The sequence below is a fragment of the Mixophyes fleayi genome, chromosome 4, assembly GCF_038048845.1.
Source record: "Mixophyes fleayi isolate aMixFle1 chromosome 4, aMixFle1.hap1, whole genome shotgun sequence".
In the NCBI taxonomy this organism is placed as follows: Eukaryota; Metazoa; Chordata; class Amphibia; order Anura; family Limnodynastidae; genus Mixophyes; species Mixophyes fleayi.
Window position 1 is genome coordinate 309376251 of NC_134405.1, and position 21583 is coordinate 309397833.

At 41.9% G+C, this 21583-nt stretch overlaps 1 protein-coding gene across 2 annotated transcripts in view; it reads left to right on the top strand.

The window, feature by feature from the left end:
• The first annotated feature begins 2502 nt into the window (after positions 1 to 2502).
• The window catches only part of LOC142150175 (leukotriene C4 synthase-like), a 32507-nt gene continuing 13426 nt past the window's right edge, over positions 2503 to 21583 (top strand). The window contains exons 1-3 of one of the 2 annotated variants that reach the window (XM_075205381.1): positions 2503 to 2721; positions 6824 to 6929; positions 17319 to 17418. In XM_075205381.1, the coding sequence (XP_075061482.1) occupies positions 6872 to 6929; positions 17319 to 17418 (158 nt within the window). In that variant the 5' untranslated portion in view covers positions 2503 to 2721; positions 6824 to 6871. Of the gene's footprint in view, positions 2722 to 6731; positions 6930 to 17318; positions 17419 to 21583 lie in introns of those variants that run through there. The other variant, XM_075205380.1, reaches the window with a different exon arrangement.

The following is a 21583-nucleotide window of genomic DNA, read 5'->3' on the forward strand; positions in this document are numbered from 1 at the left end:
TCTTTTGTGACCTGAAAAACCTGCACTGTTAGGGCTTCCTATGGACTGGGGTTGGGAAGCACTGCTTTTTTTTTTTTTCCTGTCCTGAAATACATCTATCAGAATGCACTGTCGATGGGAGCAATCAAGGAGCACCCACGATATCCATAAAGGCCAAGACCCAGGTAGGCAATGTTCCGGTATGATCTTTAACTTAAAACTAAAATGCAACTCATGACGACAATGATTGTCGGCCACTAAAGTGCTACCGTGGGAACATGGACGGAGAGTGGTTTAAAAAAAATATATAGTAGGAAGGTATAAACCCCCTTCAAGACTTTTAACAGATTGAGATGTATTCAACTATAACCCATCAGTACCTGTGGGTCAGAAACATTTTGCAACAGACTTTTATTTCCAATATAAATACCCGTGATCATGGCCGCCGAGAAAGGGGGGTACAATGTACCCGGGCCTGCCTGGGGGGGCTTCTGGAGTGCCCCAGAGTGGGGGGGGGGGACCAGCTACCTAACATAATGACCGCGGAGCCTTGAGATCCATCCTCCCTCTCCTATGTGTGCCCTGTCAGTGAGTCACATGGGACGTGCACCACGTGACAGGCGCCGTCCCATGTGTGCATTGCTGTGGATTCAACAAGGTAAGGGGGGAGGAAATGTTAGTATAGAGTGTATTATGTTAACATAGTGTGTGTGCATAATGGTAATATAGTGTGTATTATGTTAATATAGTGTGTGTGGGGGCAGTATGTTAATATAGTATATGTGTGTGGGGGCAGCATATTAATATAGCGTATGTGTGTATGGGGGGAAATTCAATTGGCCGTGTTACTGCCAAAAGTGCCGCGGCCTGCGCGCTATTACCGATATTACAGTAATAGTGCGCACTATTATTGTTAATATGGTAATCTTTAACTCTGATTTTTGCACGCAGCTCAGGGAGCCGCGAGCAGAAATCAGGATTAAAATTGCCATATTAACGGTAATAGAATTAACGCCGCGTTGAACGCGGCCAAATTGAATTTCCCCCTGTTTGTTATGTTAATATAGTGTGTGTGAGGGGGGGCAGTATATTAATTCAATATGTGAGGGATGGGTGGGTCTTAATATAGTGTAGGAGGTAGGCTATTTAATGGTGGAGTGCAGGTGGTGGCTAATTATTTAATGGGTGCAATTTTATTTGTGGGGTGATGGTGGGGTAATTTAATTTATTGGTGGGGATATATAATTTAATAATGGGGCTTATTAATTTAAGGTGAGGTGACGGACCTTTAATGCTGGGGTGGTTTGGGGCTTTTAATTGAAAATGGGGCTGATTTTGGGAAGGAGGGCTATTTATTAAATTTGAATATGAATTATTTAATGCCGGGGATGGTTTTGGGAATATTTGTTACGGGTAAATGCTATTTAATTTATTGCTGGGGCTGTTTGAATGGAGATAAATAGGTTTATATATTAAATGGGAATACTATTATTTTAATGTCAGGGCTGGTTGGGGGTCAATAGATCTGTTTAGCAAATGTGAATATTATTATTTTAATGTTGGGGATGGAGGGATGCTTAAAACGTGGGTGCTACTGATTTAACACCAGGACTGGTTGGAGTTTTCTAAATCTCATGTACCCATTTTTTTTTCCAAATAGGGCATCCAACATTCCAGGATCAAGACAAGCAGGAACTGAGCTAAAGAAACCAGCAGCCACAAGTTGTGAAAGTGACAAGAACAGGTAGGAGAGAGCCGGACAGTCTGCCAACTGTCCTGAATCTGGTGGGACAGTCCTGAATTTGAGTGACTGTCTCACTTAGTCAGGATTTAGTCTGACTACAAGGACAGTTGGGAGGTATGTCCCGCTTCACTGTGTACTGCTCGTGAAGGCAGAGCTGTGTGCACCTAACTTTAGTGCACACAGTATTGTCTGTGTATTTGTCTAAAATGATAACCATGTTACATCATAGAGGCCCCCTGTCTAATGTGCTCCCCAGAGCCTTAACCCAGATCTGGGACAGGGTGTCAGTTTGACACCTAGAGCTCTTCCCAGTGCCACCTCTCATATTGTTTGTTTCAGGTTAACCCTGTCACATCGCCAGCAACTGAATCTCCCTCAATATGTCATGCCTAAAAAAGTGCAGCCTTGCCTGTGTTGACCACGCCCCCAACATGTTACCACGCCCCTCTGGCGCCTCCACCTCTGCGCGGTGGCTGACGGCACGCTTGCTTATCACCTGTGAGGGGGGAAGGGATCAAAAATTTGATATACAGGGGCTCCAAATTCCTCTTGGAAGCCCTGCCTGTGGTTAGTGGCAAATGATAGCTAAGCAGGAGTATATCTCATGGTTCCTCCTTCATCCAAATACCAGCATGACATCAGGACCTATGCTTTGTAATATCATAACTGCTGACACGAAGCAGGTCAGATAGATGATCGGGGTGTGTAGGAGGGAGGTCAGCAACTATAAAACAGTGTCCACGTAGTAACTGCTACTACTTGTGCTGCAAACTGAAAGCATACACCAATAGATATTCTAACACGTTCTCCCATACAGCCCGGAAAACACAGTACACAGCTGGGGAAGCTGTACAGAGGAACCACTAGAGAACGGCTAAAGTGAGAGCAAGCAGTGTACAAAGCTCAGGTACCACAGACAGCCTCTACCACACAAGCCTGGGACTGCTGAAGGTAATCAGTACATTGCAAAGGATTGAAGGGACAACGTCCTCATTAAGGTAATTCATTCATTGTCACAATTCTCTCTCACACTCTTTTCTATCTCCTCTTAAAGAGTATTTGGCTTTAGACAGAGCCGTCTGCAAACATAAACTGTTATAAGAATTATTGTTAAACCCCAATTTAAAAATGTCAAGAAAAAGGTGTTGAACAGAGGGGAAAATATCAAAAATAGAAACTATACAGCTTCAAGTGAGAATAGGGAGAAGGTTGTCCTGCCACAAAACATCTGTCATGTAGAAAACAGAGTAACGGAAAACATGTCCTTTTTATTTGCCTCAGCTGAGCGAATATATCCATTCCTGCAATTTGTAAAGTTTGCATTATTATGACATGAAATACTGCGCCGAACACCTATTATACATAACTGAAAGCTACTGTACAGTATGACAGCGCAATATACCGTATCTGCAAAGAATTTGTGGTGTAAAATATGGAATTATGAGAGCAAAATGATAGCAACATGTATAGTCCACAACACTAAGGAACGAGGAGTCTGTGAAAATGTAAGAAGTGGGCATTTAACTGTATGTATAAAATACTCAATGGTAATACCTTTGATCATTTCACTTATACCTTTCAGCTAAACTTGATAACCTTCTTATCTAAAAATAACGACACGGACACAAGATATAATTTTGGCAAAAAGGGGCATATTTTATTTAGTGGGAAATTTTATTTCAAACTCTGATGGCAACAAAAGTGAAGCAGTCAGCTAACAACCAATCTTTAAACCTATACAACGTAAGGTGAATCTCAATACCGCTGTCCCAAGACTTTACGATTGGCCGGTACTAAACTTGGCGTTATCGCGACTGCCCCCTTCTGGTCTCACATTGCCGCATATGACAGGGTATGCTCCGCCCCAGAGGAGCAAGAGTCAGGTTACTGAAAAAGAGGCAGTGACGTGTGGCCAATTCAACGGTAGCACCTGCGATTAGTCGCTGACTGCCTTGCTCTCCTACCCACTGCGCCTTGTCTTGAGACAAGAAATTAAATCGTAACATAACCAAACCCATGCAGGGCGGGAAGGTGGTATCTGAAATCCAGGAACCAAGAGAGCCAGCCCACCAAGCCAAGTTAATTTATCACCTCCTGCAAAACCACTCCCCACAAAGTGTTTGGCTGGCTGCAAAAAATATTTTACCCCTAATGGTCAGTGCTGATGAAGTATAACACGATATTTTAATTGCCCTCAGCTTATGGCTTCACTTAAACTAGTACTAACACTAAGTACAGCTCTGTAACACACAAACATTATAAACTAAATGAAAGAGTAATGGACAAGTAAGTTATAAGTGAGCTGGAAGACTCTGTTACCACCTGATGTGGACGGACAAGAGACACAAGCTCTCTTTTCATCAATTCATATATTTTTATGCCTGATTAAAACAGAAAGAACAAGCTTATAAAGGTGTTTGAGGGATTCAAAATATGTTTTTAATGCATGTGTCCAATTTATTTGTGATCTTGCTTTATAGATTTGTGCTTTGTGCAATTCAAATTTGTAAACATTTTTTTTTCAATATTTTCTTATTGTATCTATCATTGTGCTCAAATTTCAGTGCGCTATATTATGGAGATAATTAGGAGAACACCAAAAGTTATTGCCCCATTATATTTCAGTAATAACCCAAAACTCCAACTCATCAACGCTAAAGTGGTATATTTACACCACCAATCGGAGCCATCTTAACCCATGGGCACGCTGGGCAGCATAGACGCCCCATAGGCTTGCCAACTTTTTAGTATATTATTCCAGGAAATTTATTCAGAACCTTCAAACCCTCATTATTAAAACGTTAAGATGGCCTAATCACCTCAGTATCAGCTGTTATCTGTACATGCGGTCTTGCTGTTGCGAATACACATCTTGATCTTGACTAATAACAGCATACACGTACTATTTGCACATAAGCAAGATAAAATCATTACACATAGTTTACAGTTCTTCTAATATTTTTTTAACAGTCCATCTCAGTTACCTCCCCCTGTTATCTACTAAACGTAAATAATGAAAGAAATGGAATAGAGCACAATGAAGTTTGAAGGCTAGGATGCTTTTTTTTTTTAACGTTGAAACACTGATTTTGTTGGAGGTACAAATAAATAAAAGCTTAATTTTATCAATAATTGAATGTTTATTCCTATGAGTGGCTGTATAGGTAGGGCCAAAGTGCACGGCTTTGCCTGGGGCCCTGTAATGCTGTTCAGTCGGTCCTGCCACCAAATGGTGGTGGTTTTAAGCTGTATATACTAGGATATTGTAGAATGCTGAGTTAATGCTGCTAATGTGGGAATTGTAATTCTCTATAAAAAAAGGAGGAACAGAAATATTATCCTGTGTTAAGGATTGTCCTTCTGTGTATTACAAATTTCACTGCAACTTCTACCTTCATCTAATGCCAATGGAAAAAATGTGGTTGTGGTTTTGTTAAAGCCACAAAATATCACTAATGGCACTATTTTTTTAGACTATGCATTATAAAATAGATTATTATTTCCCTGTACTTCACAAACAAATTAGGAAATGATCTTGTCGTTAAATAGACTAAAATAAGTCATAGTGAAGTTACTAAAAAAAATAAAAAAAACGCATTTAATATAATAAAATAAATAAATACAGTCTAATAGAATATGGTTAAACATATAGGGGGGTATTCAATTGTCAGCGAGTTGTTTTTTTTGAGCCTGTTCAGTAATTTTAACGCTGTTTTTTATAATTTTCGAGCAGGTTAACTTTACCCGCAATTCAATTCCATTTTTAACGCTACATTTTTTTTCATGAAACGGTCCTCTCGCGCTCCAGTAGAAGGTCTATTGAAAGTATAGGGTGTACGAGAGGCAGCCACGTTAAAAGTTATTCAATTGATTTTTAACGCGGCGGGTAAGACAGGAAAATAAAAAAATTTCATAAAACAGCGCTGAGTGAGATTTCGGAAATATCTCTGTCAATATCAAACAGCATGGATAGATGAAAATATAACAATTTATTTAACTTGAACATACAAATAGATAAATGAATGATACATATAATCAAAAATGACCAGCTGATCACATTAAAAAATTTAACAAATAATGTCAATGTTCCAAAGTGGTCTAATAGGGATAGGGTAGAAAGATGGTTAATGACCACTAAATAACTCCTCAAGTGTCTCTAAGTTGGTAATGACTCCCTTGCTCAACCGAGCTAGTAATAAAATGGAACATATACTTAGTAAAGTCTGCAAAGCAGGTGTGTCTGCTAGATCAAAAGTACTCGTAGTACTATGTCCGCAGAACCTCTGAATGAGCCATGATTTCTGATCAATCAGACAAGTTGTAAATGGTCTCCAAAGTAAGTATCTACGAGCAAAAACGATAGTGCAATTCATCCAGTAATGGATACACAGGTGAATGGGGACGATCAGGTCTCTAATCATTCATTGATAGATCTCCAAATGACAAAACTAGTTCAATCTCTCAGTGTGGAAAGATTATATAACTTCATCCGGTTTAGCCAGCAAGCATTACAAATACCGTGTCAAGATGAATCCACGAGATTGATCCTAATCAGTCAGTCCGGCAAAGAGTTTACCACCGGATAATCTGGACTCGGATCTCCCAATAGCTCCCGATAACGGGCCACTTCTTGAATGTAGTAATATCCCAAAACCGGATAGTGAGATGATGATCGTAACTAGCAGCACACCACTCGATCTCCAAATAGATTTAGTGCATGGTCTAAACAGTTACATTTCCCAAATCAGGAAGGTATACTATATGGTGAAACAAATAATCCTAAAAGTCAAGGTGCAAAGTTGCTTGTCCCCCAGATCCTGAGCTGACCACTCCAGGGCTGAATCCTGTGTTTCAACTTGCAGGCAGCAGTTGTCAATGTATTTAACAATAAAGGATCATTGTTTTAGCCTTTGCAAAACAGCTATTGATTCATTGGAAAGAGGAAGTCAATTATCAGTTTATGCATCTTACACAGCAACGTGTTCCACCAGTTGTATCAGAAGCAAGAAAACACAACACCTTCAGCACATTTCACACTGCAGCCAGTTTCTTCACATATAGTTCATAATCTGAGAACGTCCTTTTTTCTTCTTCTACCAGAACATACAACTTGAAGCCTCCGTGTAGGATCCGGGTGTTTCCTCTGCCATGCAGGACCAAGTGGCTCAACTGGCTTTGGTAACTGTTGCTGCCGTCCTGGAACAAGGTAATCCTATTATTTATTTCTCTGAGATAGGTTCATCATTTCATTGTAGTGTTTATTCCTGTATCTCTTTCCCCAGCTTTGTCTCAGTTTAAAAATAACTGTAGACAGTGGTTGCCGTGGGCTGGTATATGGTTGTATGCCATACAGTCACTTCTCCCCCTGTCAAGTGTAGCCTCAGAACTCACGGGTGTCTTAGAGCAAATACTTCTCGACTCACAGGCAGGAGAGCTTAACAGCCTTCTGCCCTGCAGCACTCTCAAGCTCAAATTCCTGAGTCTCATGCCCCAGGATGCAACATACTCACTCACATGTCAAAGTAGGTACATTCTTTACAGATATCCTTATGGCGAACGCAGCGAGACTAAGCAGTGAAGGTAGTTCCCCTATTCCTTCTAAGGTCATATACTGAGGTCCACTCTATGGTAACTCTTACCTTAGACAAGTAGAGACAAAAAGTTTTTGTCCAATGATCCATGGTTCCAAATTTAACTCACCTAAATTGGTGTCATTCTCTTTTACAACATGGATACCTGATGATTATTTATTTACCGGATTCATTTTAGCTTCCAAACTTGGCAGTCGACCTTTAAGTGACCAGGTTTCTTGCCAAAAATAATTCACCTGTATTGTGTTACTAACTATAGTCCTTACCCTAATCTTGTGTTTTTAGTGAAGATTCCACTATGGACATATTTTAATTACTTACACTATCTGTTTCCGCTTGTATTCATAGAACAGAATTTGATGGCAGATTAGGACAACTTGGCCATCAAGTTTGCCCATTTTTTAACCTATGACAACCTCAAACCCTATTTAATCCTTAGTTCCTTTATAATGATATCCTTATATTTATTCCAAACATGTTTAAACTGCTCTACTGTATTAGCCTCCACCACCTCTGATGGGAGGCTGCTCCACTTATCCACTACTCTTTCTGTTAAATACGTTTTTCCTCAGAATTCCTCTGAACCTACTTCCCTCCAGTGTCAGTGCATGTCCTCGTGTTCTAGTACTTCTCTTCCTTTGAAAAATGTTTCCCTCCTGTACCTTGTTCAAATCCTTGATATAGTTGAAAGTTTCTATCATAACCCCCTTCCCCTTCTCTGTTCCAAACTATACATATTAAGTTCTTTTAGTCTTTCCAGGTAAGTTTTGTGCTGTAGACCATGCATCATTTTAGTTGCACTTCTTTGTACAGTTTCTAATGTATTTATATCCTTCTGGAGATATGGCCTCCAGAATTGAAAACAATATTCTAGATGAGGTCGTACCAATGACCTATACAGTGGTATTATTACTTCTTTCTTTCTGCTACGGACTTGACTTCCTCATTGCTTTGTTACATTACTTACATAGTGAAATAGTGACTTCATCTACAAGCTCGTCTTTAACAAATTCAGTGATTGAGCTCTTCATTTGGTTAAGCATCAACTGTGGTCACAAGAGTTTCATAGGTGTCTCAGGGACCACCAAGTATCTATGAGAAAGACTTATTGCTTGCCAGATACCACATAAGTGCTCTACGCCCCTTCGTTAAACATACTTTTCTGATTACATATAATTTATTACTGAGACGTTCATGCACTTTTTGCTCTTTCCACATTTGTATTCATGCACAGTTTGATCTTGGTTAAGGGACATAATACTTTGGGCTTTTTGTTATTTTTTTTTATCCAATCAGGCTTACTTACTTTAAATTTGCGCTTCTTTTTTACTTACCCTGCAGACCTACAACTTAAACAACACACAAGCAGTCATTTCCTAGCCTCTAATTGTTTTATTAACAAATTGCATACATTATACAGTAGCTGTCACGAAAAACATTAAATAACCATTATTCCAAAATGTTTTCTTTTTTTTATGGTTTTATGCCTTTGCTTTATGAGACTATGTTTCTGTACAAATAAATAAATATTACTGAGGTATCTAATATAAGCAGTGCCAGTAGAGTAGCTACAGGGCCAAGAGTAGAACTACAGTGGGTTCAAGGGCTGTTGTTGTCCAGAGGCAATGCCTGGCTCTCACCTTCTCTTCCAAGAGCAGAGCAGAGACCTCTTCTGAGCTGCACATGATCAGGAGATGATAGAGCGATGGGCATTGCTGGGCCCCTAACCAGATTCTGGCTGGTTCATGGCGATGCACAGTTCTGCCCCCGTTCATGCCAGTCCAGTTGTAGAATCTGGGTACACACTACAGGCTTCACTCACGATCCTGTTAAGGACACCAAATTCCCCACTCATAACGCTTACTATGGAAACAAAACAAAAACAAGCCTCACACCATGTGAAAAGCATTTCTCCCACACTGTCTGCCTTCCCCTGCATGATGGGGTCTCGAGTCCTCTTATCTACTGCCCTTTGTTCCTGGTGTGTCGCCTTTATTTCTACCCCACGTCTGCTGTGTGCCACCCTTTCTCTGACCTATTTTGTGCATTGTGTGTCTCACTTTATTTTGTTCCCCGTTGCCACCTGTTTGCCTTCTTATATTTGTACCCTACTGTCTTTTGTGTGCGGGAGATACCACTTGTATATGTGCCCTGTGTGCTCTCCAGCAATCAGTTGGCATAGAACACTTTCTAATTGCAAAATCTTGTTCCTGAGAGATTTTGTATTAGAAAGTCACCCATAACCTCTGTGCCCCGAAGCGGCCACACACACAATCTACTGGTAAGAGGTAACGCGCAATATCAGATGCGGCTCTGTCTGCAGCCAAGGTTCCAACAGGAGTTGATGTACACAGCAATGACACTTCCACTGGAAAACCAATCACATCCAATCTTTCAGTGATTTCTTTCTGACCTATCACGGTATGTCAAATACTGTACACACAGCACTTTTCAATGTCACGGAAAAAAACCACCAATCATCTTTTAAGAGAATTTACCCTAAGGAATGCATCCATGTGACAATAGAAAGATATCTGAAAAGCTAATAAAAGAATCATGCCAAGCCTCCTGGAGCGTTAAGGACATACTTGCCAACTCTCCCGGAATGTCTGGGAGACTCCCGCATTTTGGGGGAGTCTCCCGTACTCCCGGGAGAGTATGGCAATCTCCCGTATCTACCCACTTCCTAGTGAAGTGGGCAGGATTAATTCCAAAATGCTGTGATTCACCAGGAATTGCGGCATTTGGCCCCGCCCCCACTGTAAAATGCAGTGTTTGCATCATTATGTCACAGGGGCAGGGCCAAAATGACATGATTTTCGGAGCCCCGTCCCCTGCACACCCACCTTCCCTCGGCAGCTCCCGGATCATACTTGCCATAAGTTGGCAAGTATGGTTAAGGAGTGTTCTTGCTTTACACACATTTAGATACACTGCTCTCTTAATGTGCAGTCATGTGACCTCTCCAGCTCTCGCTCATAAACCAATGAGATGACAGTACATGTGGCGGTACTTCCACCGCTCTCAGTAGGAATGTCCCAATTGGATCATAGTAATCACAGGTCCTCCTAGACACTACTGTGTGTGACATGCTTAGATGCACATACTTAGCCCAAAATGTCCATGGAACCCCTCAAATTCAGTGAATTGTTTGAAATTGGAGCTCTTTCCAGTTAATATTTATTAAAGGCATTTACTTAAATGACACAATGCAAATTAGTAATGCACTTGCTCAGGAAACTGTCCCTGGAACTTATTTACAATATTGGTAACTGGTTTGACATTTTAGAATGAGGGTTCACTGCAGACAGCTCCCTCTGCTGGTTCCACTATACTGCACTTTTCTATTTGTCCTTAAAAATCCAAATACGTATTAGACATGCTCATGCTGATTACATAAATGCTTTGAACAGTGACTGTGACGACCAGATGGTTTAACTTGCATGTAATCGGCGCTCTAACTGCCCCCTCCCCTGGCGGATTTCAGTGGGTACAATGTTACCATTGATTTTTAGAATTGAATGTTCCCATCCAAACCTCAGAGTTATTACTTGTATCCTTCATAACAATGCTTCTTTATTATTAATAATCTTAACTGCCCATGAACGATACAGTGGTTGCTACAAGCAATTTATGTGCGCTCACAGATTCTGGGAATTTGAACTCTCGAGTGAGGATTAAAAAAAAACAACAGAAAATTAAAAGTAATTTTTAGTCCATTATCTTTCACTGGTACATTATGGCGTTATAATATTAAGAGCACTCACAAGTCTCTGCCGATGGTCTTAGAGAGCATTTGGGACAATTTTATCAAACATGTTGACGTTAATATAATTTAACTTGCTGAAATACTACCGGCTCATGAAATCTTTCCAATGGTAAGATAAAAAAATAAAAAAACAACAAACACATTATAATTTGCGGCAAAGTAAGATATCTACTGAAGTATTGCACTGTTAGCTCCAACGGGGAAGAAGCTTATGTGATTGATTAAAATATTCTCTGTCAAGCTCTGCATTATATAGTGGTGCTATATAAATAATAATAATTCAAGTTAACTTTAAAATTGTGTTGTTTTTACATTAATTTATGATTTGGCAGCAACAGTCAACGTTGTTTAATATCTGATATGCCTCTATCTGGACTGCATAGTGGAGTGGCCCCGGTACCCAATTTGGTACCGGGGCCACAATACCTCCTCCAACTTTCAAGTGTAGTGTTTATAATTTATAAACACTACAGTAGTTTAAGCACGTCAATACCTCCTGTTTTAGATGACCATGGTACAGAGCATTCATCATTGAGATCCCATCAAGTATGTGAAAGACAGACAGGGTCGAAGTGTTATTTGTTGACTTTGTTAACCAAAAAACTGTCCCTGTTGCAAATATTGGTGCAATGAAGAGTGACTTTTTCTATTAAAGGCTCAAGCTTTCAAGTGTAGTGTTTATAACTTATAAACACTACAGTAGTTCAAGCACGTCAATACCTCTTGTTTTTGATTATGACAGGGCATTTTACTTTTGGTTTAATTTGTTGAATTTGTTTTAATTTTGTTTTACTTTGTGCTCATGGCAAACGACTGTTGAATGGTCACATAATGGCAATAAAAGAGTTGCAAGATGGAATTGTCCTTGGGCCCTCCCACCCACCCTTATGTTGTTGAAATAGGACATGCACACTTTAACAAACCAATCATTTCAGCGACAGGGCCTACCAAACAACTGTGGCTGAAATGACTGGTTTGTTTGGGCCCCCACACCAAAAAAGCTATTCATCTCTCCCTGTACAAAATAAACAGGCTCTACTGAGGCAAGATGTCGTCCTCATCCTCAACCTCTGATTCCTCTCCCCCTACAGTGTGTACTTCCTCCTCCTCACACATTATCAATTCGTCCCCGCTGGACTCCACAACCACAGGTCCCTCTGTACTATCTGGAGGGCAGTGCTGTACTTGATTGAGGAATTGATAATTCATTTTTATGAACATCATTTTTTCAACGTTCTGAGGAAGCAACCTCCTTCGCCTCTCACTGACCAGGTTCCCCGCTGCACTAAAAACTCTTTCCGAGTACACACTGGAGGGGGGACAACTCAGGTAAAATAGAGCCAGTTTGTACAGGGGCTTCCAAACTGCCTTTTTTTCCTGCCAGTAACAATATGGACTGTCTGACATGTCTATTTGGATGGTGTCAGCAAAATAATCCTCCACCATTTTTTCTATTGTGACAGCATCCAATGCAGCAACAGTAGACATGTCTGCAATGGTTGGCAGGTCCTTCAGTCCGGCCCAGATGTTATCAGCATCCCCGCCAGTGGCTCTTTTAGGAAAACTGAGCTTTTTCCTCGCAGCCACAGATGTGGAAGAAAATGAGGGTGGAGCTGTTGGCATGTCACGGTCCTCTTCAGAGGACAATCTCCTGACCAGCAGGTCTTTGCACTGCTGCAGACTTGTGTCCACCGGAAACAGAGACAAAACATACGCTTTAAACCGAGGATCGAGAACGGTGGCCAGAATGTATTCCTCTGCCTTTAAAATAGTGACCACCCGTGGATCCTGGCAAAGCGTACAAAGGGCTTCATCCACAAGAGCTACATGCTTGGTGGAATCGCAATGGTTTACCAGCTCCTCCCTCACTTTCTCCAGCTGCTTCTGCAACAGCCTGATCAGGGGAATCACCTGACTCAAGCTGGCAGTGTCGGAACTGACTTCTCGTGTGGCAAGTTCAAATGGCTGGAGAACCTTGCACAACACGGAAATCAGTCTCCACTGTGCTTGACTCAGGTGCATCCCAACTTCTTTGCCTATGTCGTAGGTGGCGGTGTAGACCTGAATGGCTTTTTGCTGCTCCTCCATCCTCTGCAGCATATAGAGGGTGGAGTTCCAGCGCGTCACAACCTCTTGTTTGAGGTGATGGCAGGGCAGGTTCATGCTTTTTTGATGTGCCTCGAGCCTGCGGTAGGCACTGGCAGAATGCCGAAAGTGTCCAGCAATTTTGCGGGCCACCGCAAGCATCTCCTGCACACCCCTGTCACTCTTGAGGAAATGCTGCACCACCAAATTAACGGTGTGGGCAAAACATGGGACGTGCTGGAAATTGCCCATATGCAATGCCCGCACAATGTTACTGGCGTTGTCTGACACCACAAATCCCCAGGAGTGGGGTAAGTGGGGTAAGCCACTGGGAGATAATTTCCATCATTTTCTCTAATAGGTTGTCAGCGTTGTGCCTCTTATTAAATACTGTAATACACAATGTTGCCTGCGTTGGCATGAGCAGACTTTGTGTAGATGCTGCTACTGATGCAGCTGCTGCTGTTGCTGCGGAAGGGGATGCATCTACCCAGTGGACTGTCACAGTCATATAGTCCTTCGTTTGCCCAGAACCACTTGTCCACATGTCCGTGGTTAAGTGGACAGTGGGTACAACTGCTTTTTTAAGAGCACTGAGGACACTTGCTCGTACTTCTCTGTACATCTTTGGTATCGCCTGCCTAGTGAAGTGGAATCTCGACGGGATTTGGTACCGGGGACACAATACCTCCATCAACCCTCTAAATCCCACTCCACTGATGGCGGACACCGGGTGCACGTCTAACACCAACATAGCAGTTACAGCCGCAGTTATACGCTTTGCAATAGGGTGACTACTATCGTATTTTGTGGTCATGGCAAACGACTGTTGGACGGTCAATTGTTTTTTGAAAGACGTAGCGGTCTTACGATTTCCCCTCTGGGAAGATGACCGACTAACAGCAGCAACAGCAGCAGTGGCAGTAGTAGGCGTACCGCTGCAGGATTCCTCGGATGAATCCCGTATAGAAGAGGACTCAGTCTGGCTGGTGACATGTCCTGCAGTTCTACATCTGATGGAGATCGTGGAGGAAGTTGACGAGGAGAGTGTTAGTGGTGTGTATCCAACAGGACCAAGGGATTTGGGTGTCCCTGTACTGATGACGGTCCTAGGCCCAGTTCCTGAACTAACCACTGAACTATGAAGGTTATTCAGGTGACGTATAAGGGAGAATGTCCCTAGGTGGGCAAGATCCTTACCCCTGCTTATTTGAGCTTTACATAAGCTACATATGGCCATACATTGGTTGTCCGGATTTGGATAAAAATAACTCCAGACCGAAGAGGTGCATTTTTTGGTCTTCTGACCAGGCATGACGATGGGCTTTGTCATCCCATGGACATCAGCTGTTTCCCCCCCTGGTGACTCATTTACAATAACCACATCACCATCCTCATCATCAAGTTCCTCCACAGCGCCAGCTACATCAATAGCCTCCTCCCGGTGTACAACATTGACACCTTGATTATCCAAATCTGGATCTACACTGTGGGTGATCCTTCCAACATATGCAGAGGGTGTGCTGCAAATGCAGGATGGAGTCACCTCTTCCCGTACAGTGATGGGAAGGTCAGGCTTCACAACCACCAACACCCTTGGACTCGCCTTGGGGATTTGGGATGTCATCTGTTTAGAAGGCAGAGTTCTTTGCTGTTTTGTTGTTGTTGCTGACAGCATAACTCTCTTATATTTTTTGTAGGGGGGGGGGAGGAGGAGGGCTTAGATCCTTGGGTGAAGCTGGACCACTAGTCATGAACACGGGCCAGGGCCTAAGCCGTTCCTTGCCACTACGTGTCATAAATGGCATATTGCCAACTTTACGTTTCTCCTCAGATGATTTTAAGTTTCTCTTTTTGCTACTTTTGAGAACTTGGGCTTTTTGGATTTTACATGCCCTGTACTAGGAGATTGGGTATCGGGCTTGCCAGACGACGTTGATGGTATTTCATCGTCTATGTCATGACTAGTGGCAGCAGCTTTAGCATTAGGAGAAAGTGGGTCTTGATCTTTCCCTACTTTATCCTTCAAATTTTTGTTTTCCATTATATGTAGCACAAGAGAGCGTACCCCTAAGCCACACACACTCGGCAAAGCCTTTAAAAATTATATGCGGTACAGGAGCGTACCACTGGACTTATACTGCTGAATCAGTGAACTTTGTAATATATCAGTACCACTGGACTTATACTGCTGAATCAGTGAACTTTGTAATATTGCAGTACCACTGGACTTATACTGCTGAATCAGTGAACTTTGTAATATAGCAGTACCACTGGACTTATACTGCTGAATCAGTGAACTTTGTAATATATCAGTACCACTGGAATTATACTGCTGAATCAGTGAACTTTGTAATATAGCAGTACCACTGGACTTATACTGCTGAATAAGTGAACTCAGAAGGACAGAGCACAGGACACAGCACCACTGGAATGAGCAGAACACAGCCCATTACAGCACAACACAGCACAGCCCATTACAGCACAGCACAGCACAGCACAGCACAGCACAGAACTGAACAGCACAGCACAGCACGAGATATAGCAGGACAGAGGACCACCTAACACAACCTCCCTCTACCCTGATCAATGCCCGAGTGAAGATGGCGGCGACTAGCGGGGAATTTATAGGATCCGAGTATCGCGAGATCCGACAGCGGGATTAGGACTCAGAGCCTCGGTTTCAGTTTTGCAATTGGCGGGAATACCCGATTCTGTCTCGGATCCGGCTCGGATCGGCAACGTTCGGGTGGGCTCGGATTTCAGATATCCGAGCCCGCTCATCTCTATTTTAGACTATATCCCTCTCAGATCCCTAAGTACTCAACCAACTGCTAATGCTGGAAGGTGGTGATCCATAGATTAGTATCACTCTAAAAATACCCTTTGAAATCCTCCACTTGTCATGAACATATCTCATTCATACACTCCCTCCCCCCCCCCAACTCATTCAACATGAGGGGCCTCACCAGTGTATCTCATGTTGATGGGTTAAACTTTCATATTATATTGTTATGCTATCTAGGGATCAATTATCTGTTTTAATAACAGTCAGGAGCAAACAGTAAGTGTGGCGAACGCCAACGCGAGGGGATGGTTTAACGATAGCAGGGGAACCCAATGTTCGTTGTCTCCCTCTTAAAGCGGAAACCGGCCCAGGGTAACGAGCACAATGAAATCTTGTTTTGGCAAAAACAAGACACAATGGTGCACCTATTCCATCCATCTCTAGGTACCCCATTACTCCGATTTATCAATCAACCTCAATATTTTGCCGATGAGAGAGAGTGAGATCGGGTGCTGACCCATTTGTTGGATGTATGATATGCGCTTCTCCATTGCCTATATGGTAGGAGTATTTCTACATAAACGTTATTGAGGCTTTTTATTGCTGGAATTGTTTTTTTATGCCTTTTTTGTCACATGTTTATGGGACATAATAAAACCTCCCCTTTTTAAACTATATCAGGCTAGATCTGTATTTTTTTTTTGTTTCCATGGTTTTAATGTTTGAGAGATACAACGAGGAAGGAAACATTAACTAGCAATATATCTATGATTATTCAAGAGGATACGGAGAGAGAAATAGAGAATCTGCTACATGCTCATTATCTAACACCCTCTGGTAGGATTTGATTTCTTACTTTTCACACGGAGGTGATGGTGAGGTGTGAGTCACAACTACCTTTGTCCCACAAGTGAACATTTGGTGCATATCCAGCATTGAAGGGATCACACATGATGAACTGATTAAAGATGTTATTGTGCCTCTTGGATTTTTTTCTTTTTTCTTTTTATATATACTGTAATATCTTTATTATTATTGTTTTTATTCTTTATGTATTTAATATTTACGACTGATTTTTTTTTATGTTATATAAGAATTATTTCCAAAGAGACCCTTGGGTACAATTTAGTTGTTAATCTGGAAATTTAACTACCCCATTACTCCGCCTAACTCCCCCCTCAGCCTATGCAAACTTCTGCACAAATGGGACCATCTTGCTCCGCATCCTATGCTCCCCGGTGGAAGTCTTGGTGCACCTGCACAAATTAAGGCCCACAGCGGGTCCAAAGCTCTGCAAAGCTGATGTTTTGTGCTTTGTAAATGACCTATATAGTGACTAAATACTAAACTCTTGTCGTGCAGCATATTTCTCCATGCAAGTCGTATGGGCACGCAGAAAATACAAGATTTCTCCTCCAAGTACATCAGGTCATCCAACGTTTGAACGAATTTTCCGAGCGCAGTAAGTTTGAGGTCATTACTTGTTTTATAGAGAAACTAAGCACAATATTTTCTATTACTATTAAAATTGTAATGTACACAATTTTAAACCCTCCCCCAATGTTTAAAATAAATGTATTGACCCATCCCTTTATTTGGTTACTATATTGGATCCTTATATGTAAGCTCTTGATACACTAACCTCCATCACCACTAAGGAGAATCCACTATAGAATATTACTGCTTTTGTCGTTGGTCCGTCTAAAACTTGGGGAAGACTCACAATTCAATTATCTTCTCCTAGTCTAGTCCAGAGACGTCCCGAAGACATGGGGAACTGTGCTTTACGACTCCTCACCTTCTGGTATTTTATAAATGTTGGTTTTAGTGGACCTGTCACCCACACACACAGTGGAGGCCTACATTTTTGGGCTGAACCAGTATGCAGCCTATCAGTTTGATAGGAATCAGTGACGGCTCAGAGGCCCATCCTGGGTAACATCCATGCAAGGAATTGATAAACTAATTTCTGATGACTATTAGTCCAGCCCACACAATGGCTCCACTGTTTGTAGCTGACAGATCCACATCAAAGGTACCATATATCTAAACAGAAAACTAGCACTATGAATTGAAGTTTGTTCAGTCTATGGGTCCATTTATTATGGGTTGGTGATAACCAGGGGAGGGCTGGCAAACTTAAGCCTGGGGGGGGGGGCAAGACTCGATTCAGCAGCCTATTTTAAATGAAACCAAATGCAGGTGACCCAGCCCAGAGTAGCCCACTATCGGACCGGCCCAGTGGGCAGATGCCCCCCTGCCCAGCATGCCCCTGGTGGTAACCTTCATTATGTATTGCTAGAAATCGTATGGATACACAATTAAGTACCACCTCTATTTACCATGCCGCCTAACGCTGCCGGGGTAATGGAGGAAGTGCTTTCACCCATGAGAGCTCCAGCAAAGTTGCATCCCATTGTAAATGACAAGTAATGCCATTCTTTGCTTTTCGTACCTTAATGAATTGACTAAGGGGCACATTTATCATTAATCGGCAAAAGTGAGAAATAGTTATCAATCCTTATCGCAAGGATAAGGATTGAACTATTTCTCACATTTATTAAAAAGGGAACACAGAAACAGCAGTTCCGAAAAACTGCTGTTTCTGTGATAGAAAAAATTACACTTACCTCCCTCTTCGGACGCGCTGTCTCAGGATCTCCTCTTCTTCCTTCAATTGCGCATGTGCAGTGCACATGCGCACAAAGTCCCCACTCTGTCTCTGCAACTATCGTTGCAGAGAGAGCGCGCTGAGTGACAGGGAGGGATCATGTGATCCCTCCACACATGCGCTGTCCAGCTCTGCTCTTCGTAGCAGAGCTGACAGCAGTGGATTTCCTCAATTCGGATGATGTATGCCAGCCTCAGCTGGTGTACATTATCAAGACAAGTTCCCGAAAAAAAAAAAATTCCGGGACTTGTTAGATTGCGGCCAGAGCAGTCACCATTCTGTTGAATGGTGACTGCTCGCAAAAACGATCAGAAGTGCAAAGCAGCAGATATCCATGAGATCTGCTGCGATGCACCTTTAATAAATTTGCGGAGGGCACATCGGGACTTTAATTCCACGGTAAGTGCACAATAGTGCACTACCGTGATTTGTTAAATATGCCCCTATTGCTGCTGTCCCCATACAGGTAAGCTCCGGTATTAGGCTAAGGCCAAAGAAATCTCTGAGTTCTCCGGCGTTAACCCTCTGTTAAATAAAAAAAAGCGGTGAAAGAGAAACGCTGGCATTTTGACGCTTCACTGCTTGTTAAACAGACCCCTATAATGGTCTACTCATGACAAATGAAACATAAGAGTTAGCTTAGTATAAACATACACCGGATTCGATCACCGTACCTTTAAATTTGTTCTCGAGTATACTGCTACAAAGGCACTCGGCTAAATGGTTAAACTCTATAGCTAGCTCTCTTCCTCTGTTTAACCTGAGAGGGAGAAGGGAAATACAAAAATATCTACAAGAGGAAGAGATAATTTCCCTTTCCGACTAAACCACCAATTAGTATCAGATATATTTATGCCGCTTTAAACAACTCGCATTCCTTCACCAAGGCTGTTGTGAAATTAGAATGAAAAATATAGATCACCTTATTGAAGGACTTTGGAATCCATTTTCTTTTTGTCATCTGCTTAATTTTAAAATGTTTCAATGTTTACGTCAATGAATACAAAAGGGAAAAACAAACAAAACAAGAGCCAATACAATACCGTTACAAGCTGCATAAATTAACAAGCAGGAGACAACGTCCTACTCCAGAGCTGTATGTGCAAAATATAATATCCCCATTCCATAATGTAACGATAAGTATCACTGCCCCAGGCCCTTATATTCCATATATTTGCAAGAGAACTAGTATGACATATACCTCACATAACACCATGGCTGTTCCCATCAGTCAGTGGAGCCAGTGACATTTGGAAGTGTAGATTGTAGCCCTGCAGGGTCAGCACTTGGCACTTCCAGTAGACTTTCTTCTCCACCTTCCTTCATAGAAGAATGTGTACACCACACTATACTAACTACAGCTTCTCTCTGTCTCTCTTGGTGTACAGAGGGCTGCTTGGCATTTTCACTGCAGTCCCTCATTGGGTCACAGAGTCAAAGTCAGCATCTGTATCGCAGGCTCTGTATTTACTCATTCTCAATGCCCTTAGGGGCCTATTTATTAAAGGTTTTCCTCCTGTAAAATCCCTGAAAACAACAGTTTTCGGGGATTAAACACTAAGGGCCTGAGTCATTAAGGCAAAAAAAAAAAGTAAATGTTCTCTGGGACAAACCATGTTATGATGCAAGGGGTGCAAATCAGTTTATCATATTATCATATTATTATAAATTAAATACTGGCTGTTTTTTCATCTAGCACACAAATACTTAATAGCTTTATTTGTACACTGAAATTTCAAGTTGATTTAGGACATGCTCTACCCTAATTATAAATCTGTCCCCACATTTTACATTTACCTCCCCCTCCAATGCAACATGGTTTTGCCCAGATACAAAGTTACTCCTTTTTTTATGTTTTACTCTCCTTAATGACTCAGGCCCTAAATTGGTATTTATGATAGTAGCATCGCAGCAGATCTGCTGCTTTGCATCTTCTATGGTTTTACTGAGCACTCCCCATAACAATGTATGGGGAGTGCTCAGTAACGTTATTTAACAATAAATGTAATTGACTTTTCAAACATGTTAATGTACGTCAGCTGAAGCTGGCGTACATTATCATAAATGAAAAGTTTCAGTGCTGTCAGCTCTGCTCCGACGAGCAGAACTGGACAGCGCATGTGTGGAGGGATCACATGATCCCTCCCTGTCATTCACTCTCTCTCTCTGCAAACTATAATTGCCGATAGAGAACAGAGATGTTTGTGCGCATGCCCAAAGGTTTCACTCGGCGCATGCGCACTGGAGTAAGAACAGGACCCACGTTGACCACATACTGCTTCGGGAACGAAGCAGCTGTGGTAAGTATGATTTCTACTGCACAGGAACAGCAGTTTTTCGGAACTGCTGTTCCTGTGTTGCTTTTTTTAATAAATATGAGAAATAGTTCAATCCTTATCAATGCGATAAGGATTGAAAACTATTTTTCATATTTTGCGAGTGATGATAAATGTGCCCCTTAATCCTTAGTGGAGCTGTCACACAGACACGGTACGTTTTTGCAAAGATTACACAGATTTAAAGGAAACCAGAATCCATATAGCGGTAGTTGATCAAAAAAATAAAAACACGTGTGACAACAAGCATGAAGGATGCAAGAGCTTTCATACACGTATAGCTCAAGCGTTAATTAAGCAAATGGCATCCCAGCATGGTCAGGATGATGTATAAAAATGCTGGACTGCCTTGAATACCTATAATTATAACCAGCGTGACTGCAAAAAGAGATCTCAGGGAGTTTGTAAGAGGGGTGATTGCTGGGGTGCGTTTAGCAGGCATAGCTAAGTGAGCAAGAAAGTCCAACTTGCTAAGGTTTGATAAACATCAGTATCTGAGGTGGTGTCCACATGGAACTCCACGGGTAATCATCAAAGGGTAAAAGTGTGCACCATAATCCAGGATTGTGAAAGAGGTGCAGTAATTCCAAGTGCAAAGCATCACAGGTGTGCAATTGCAG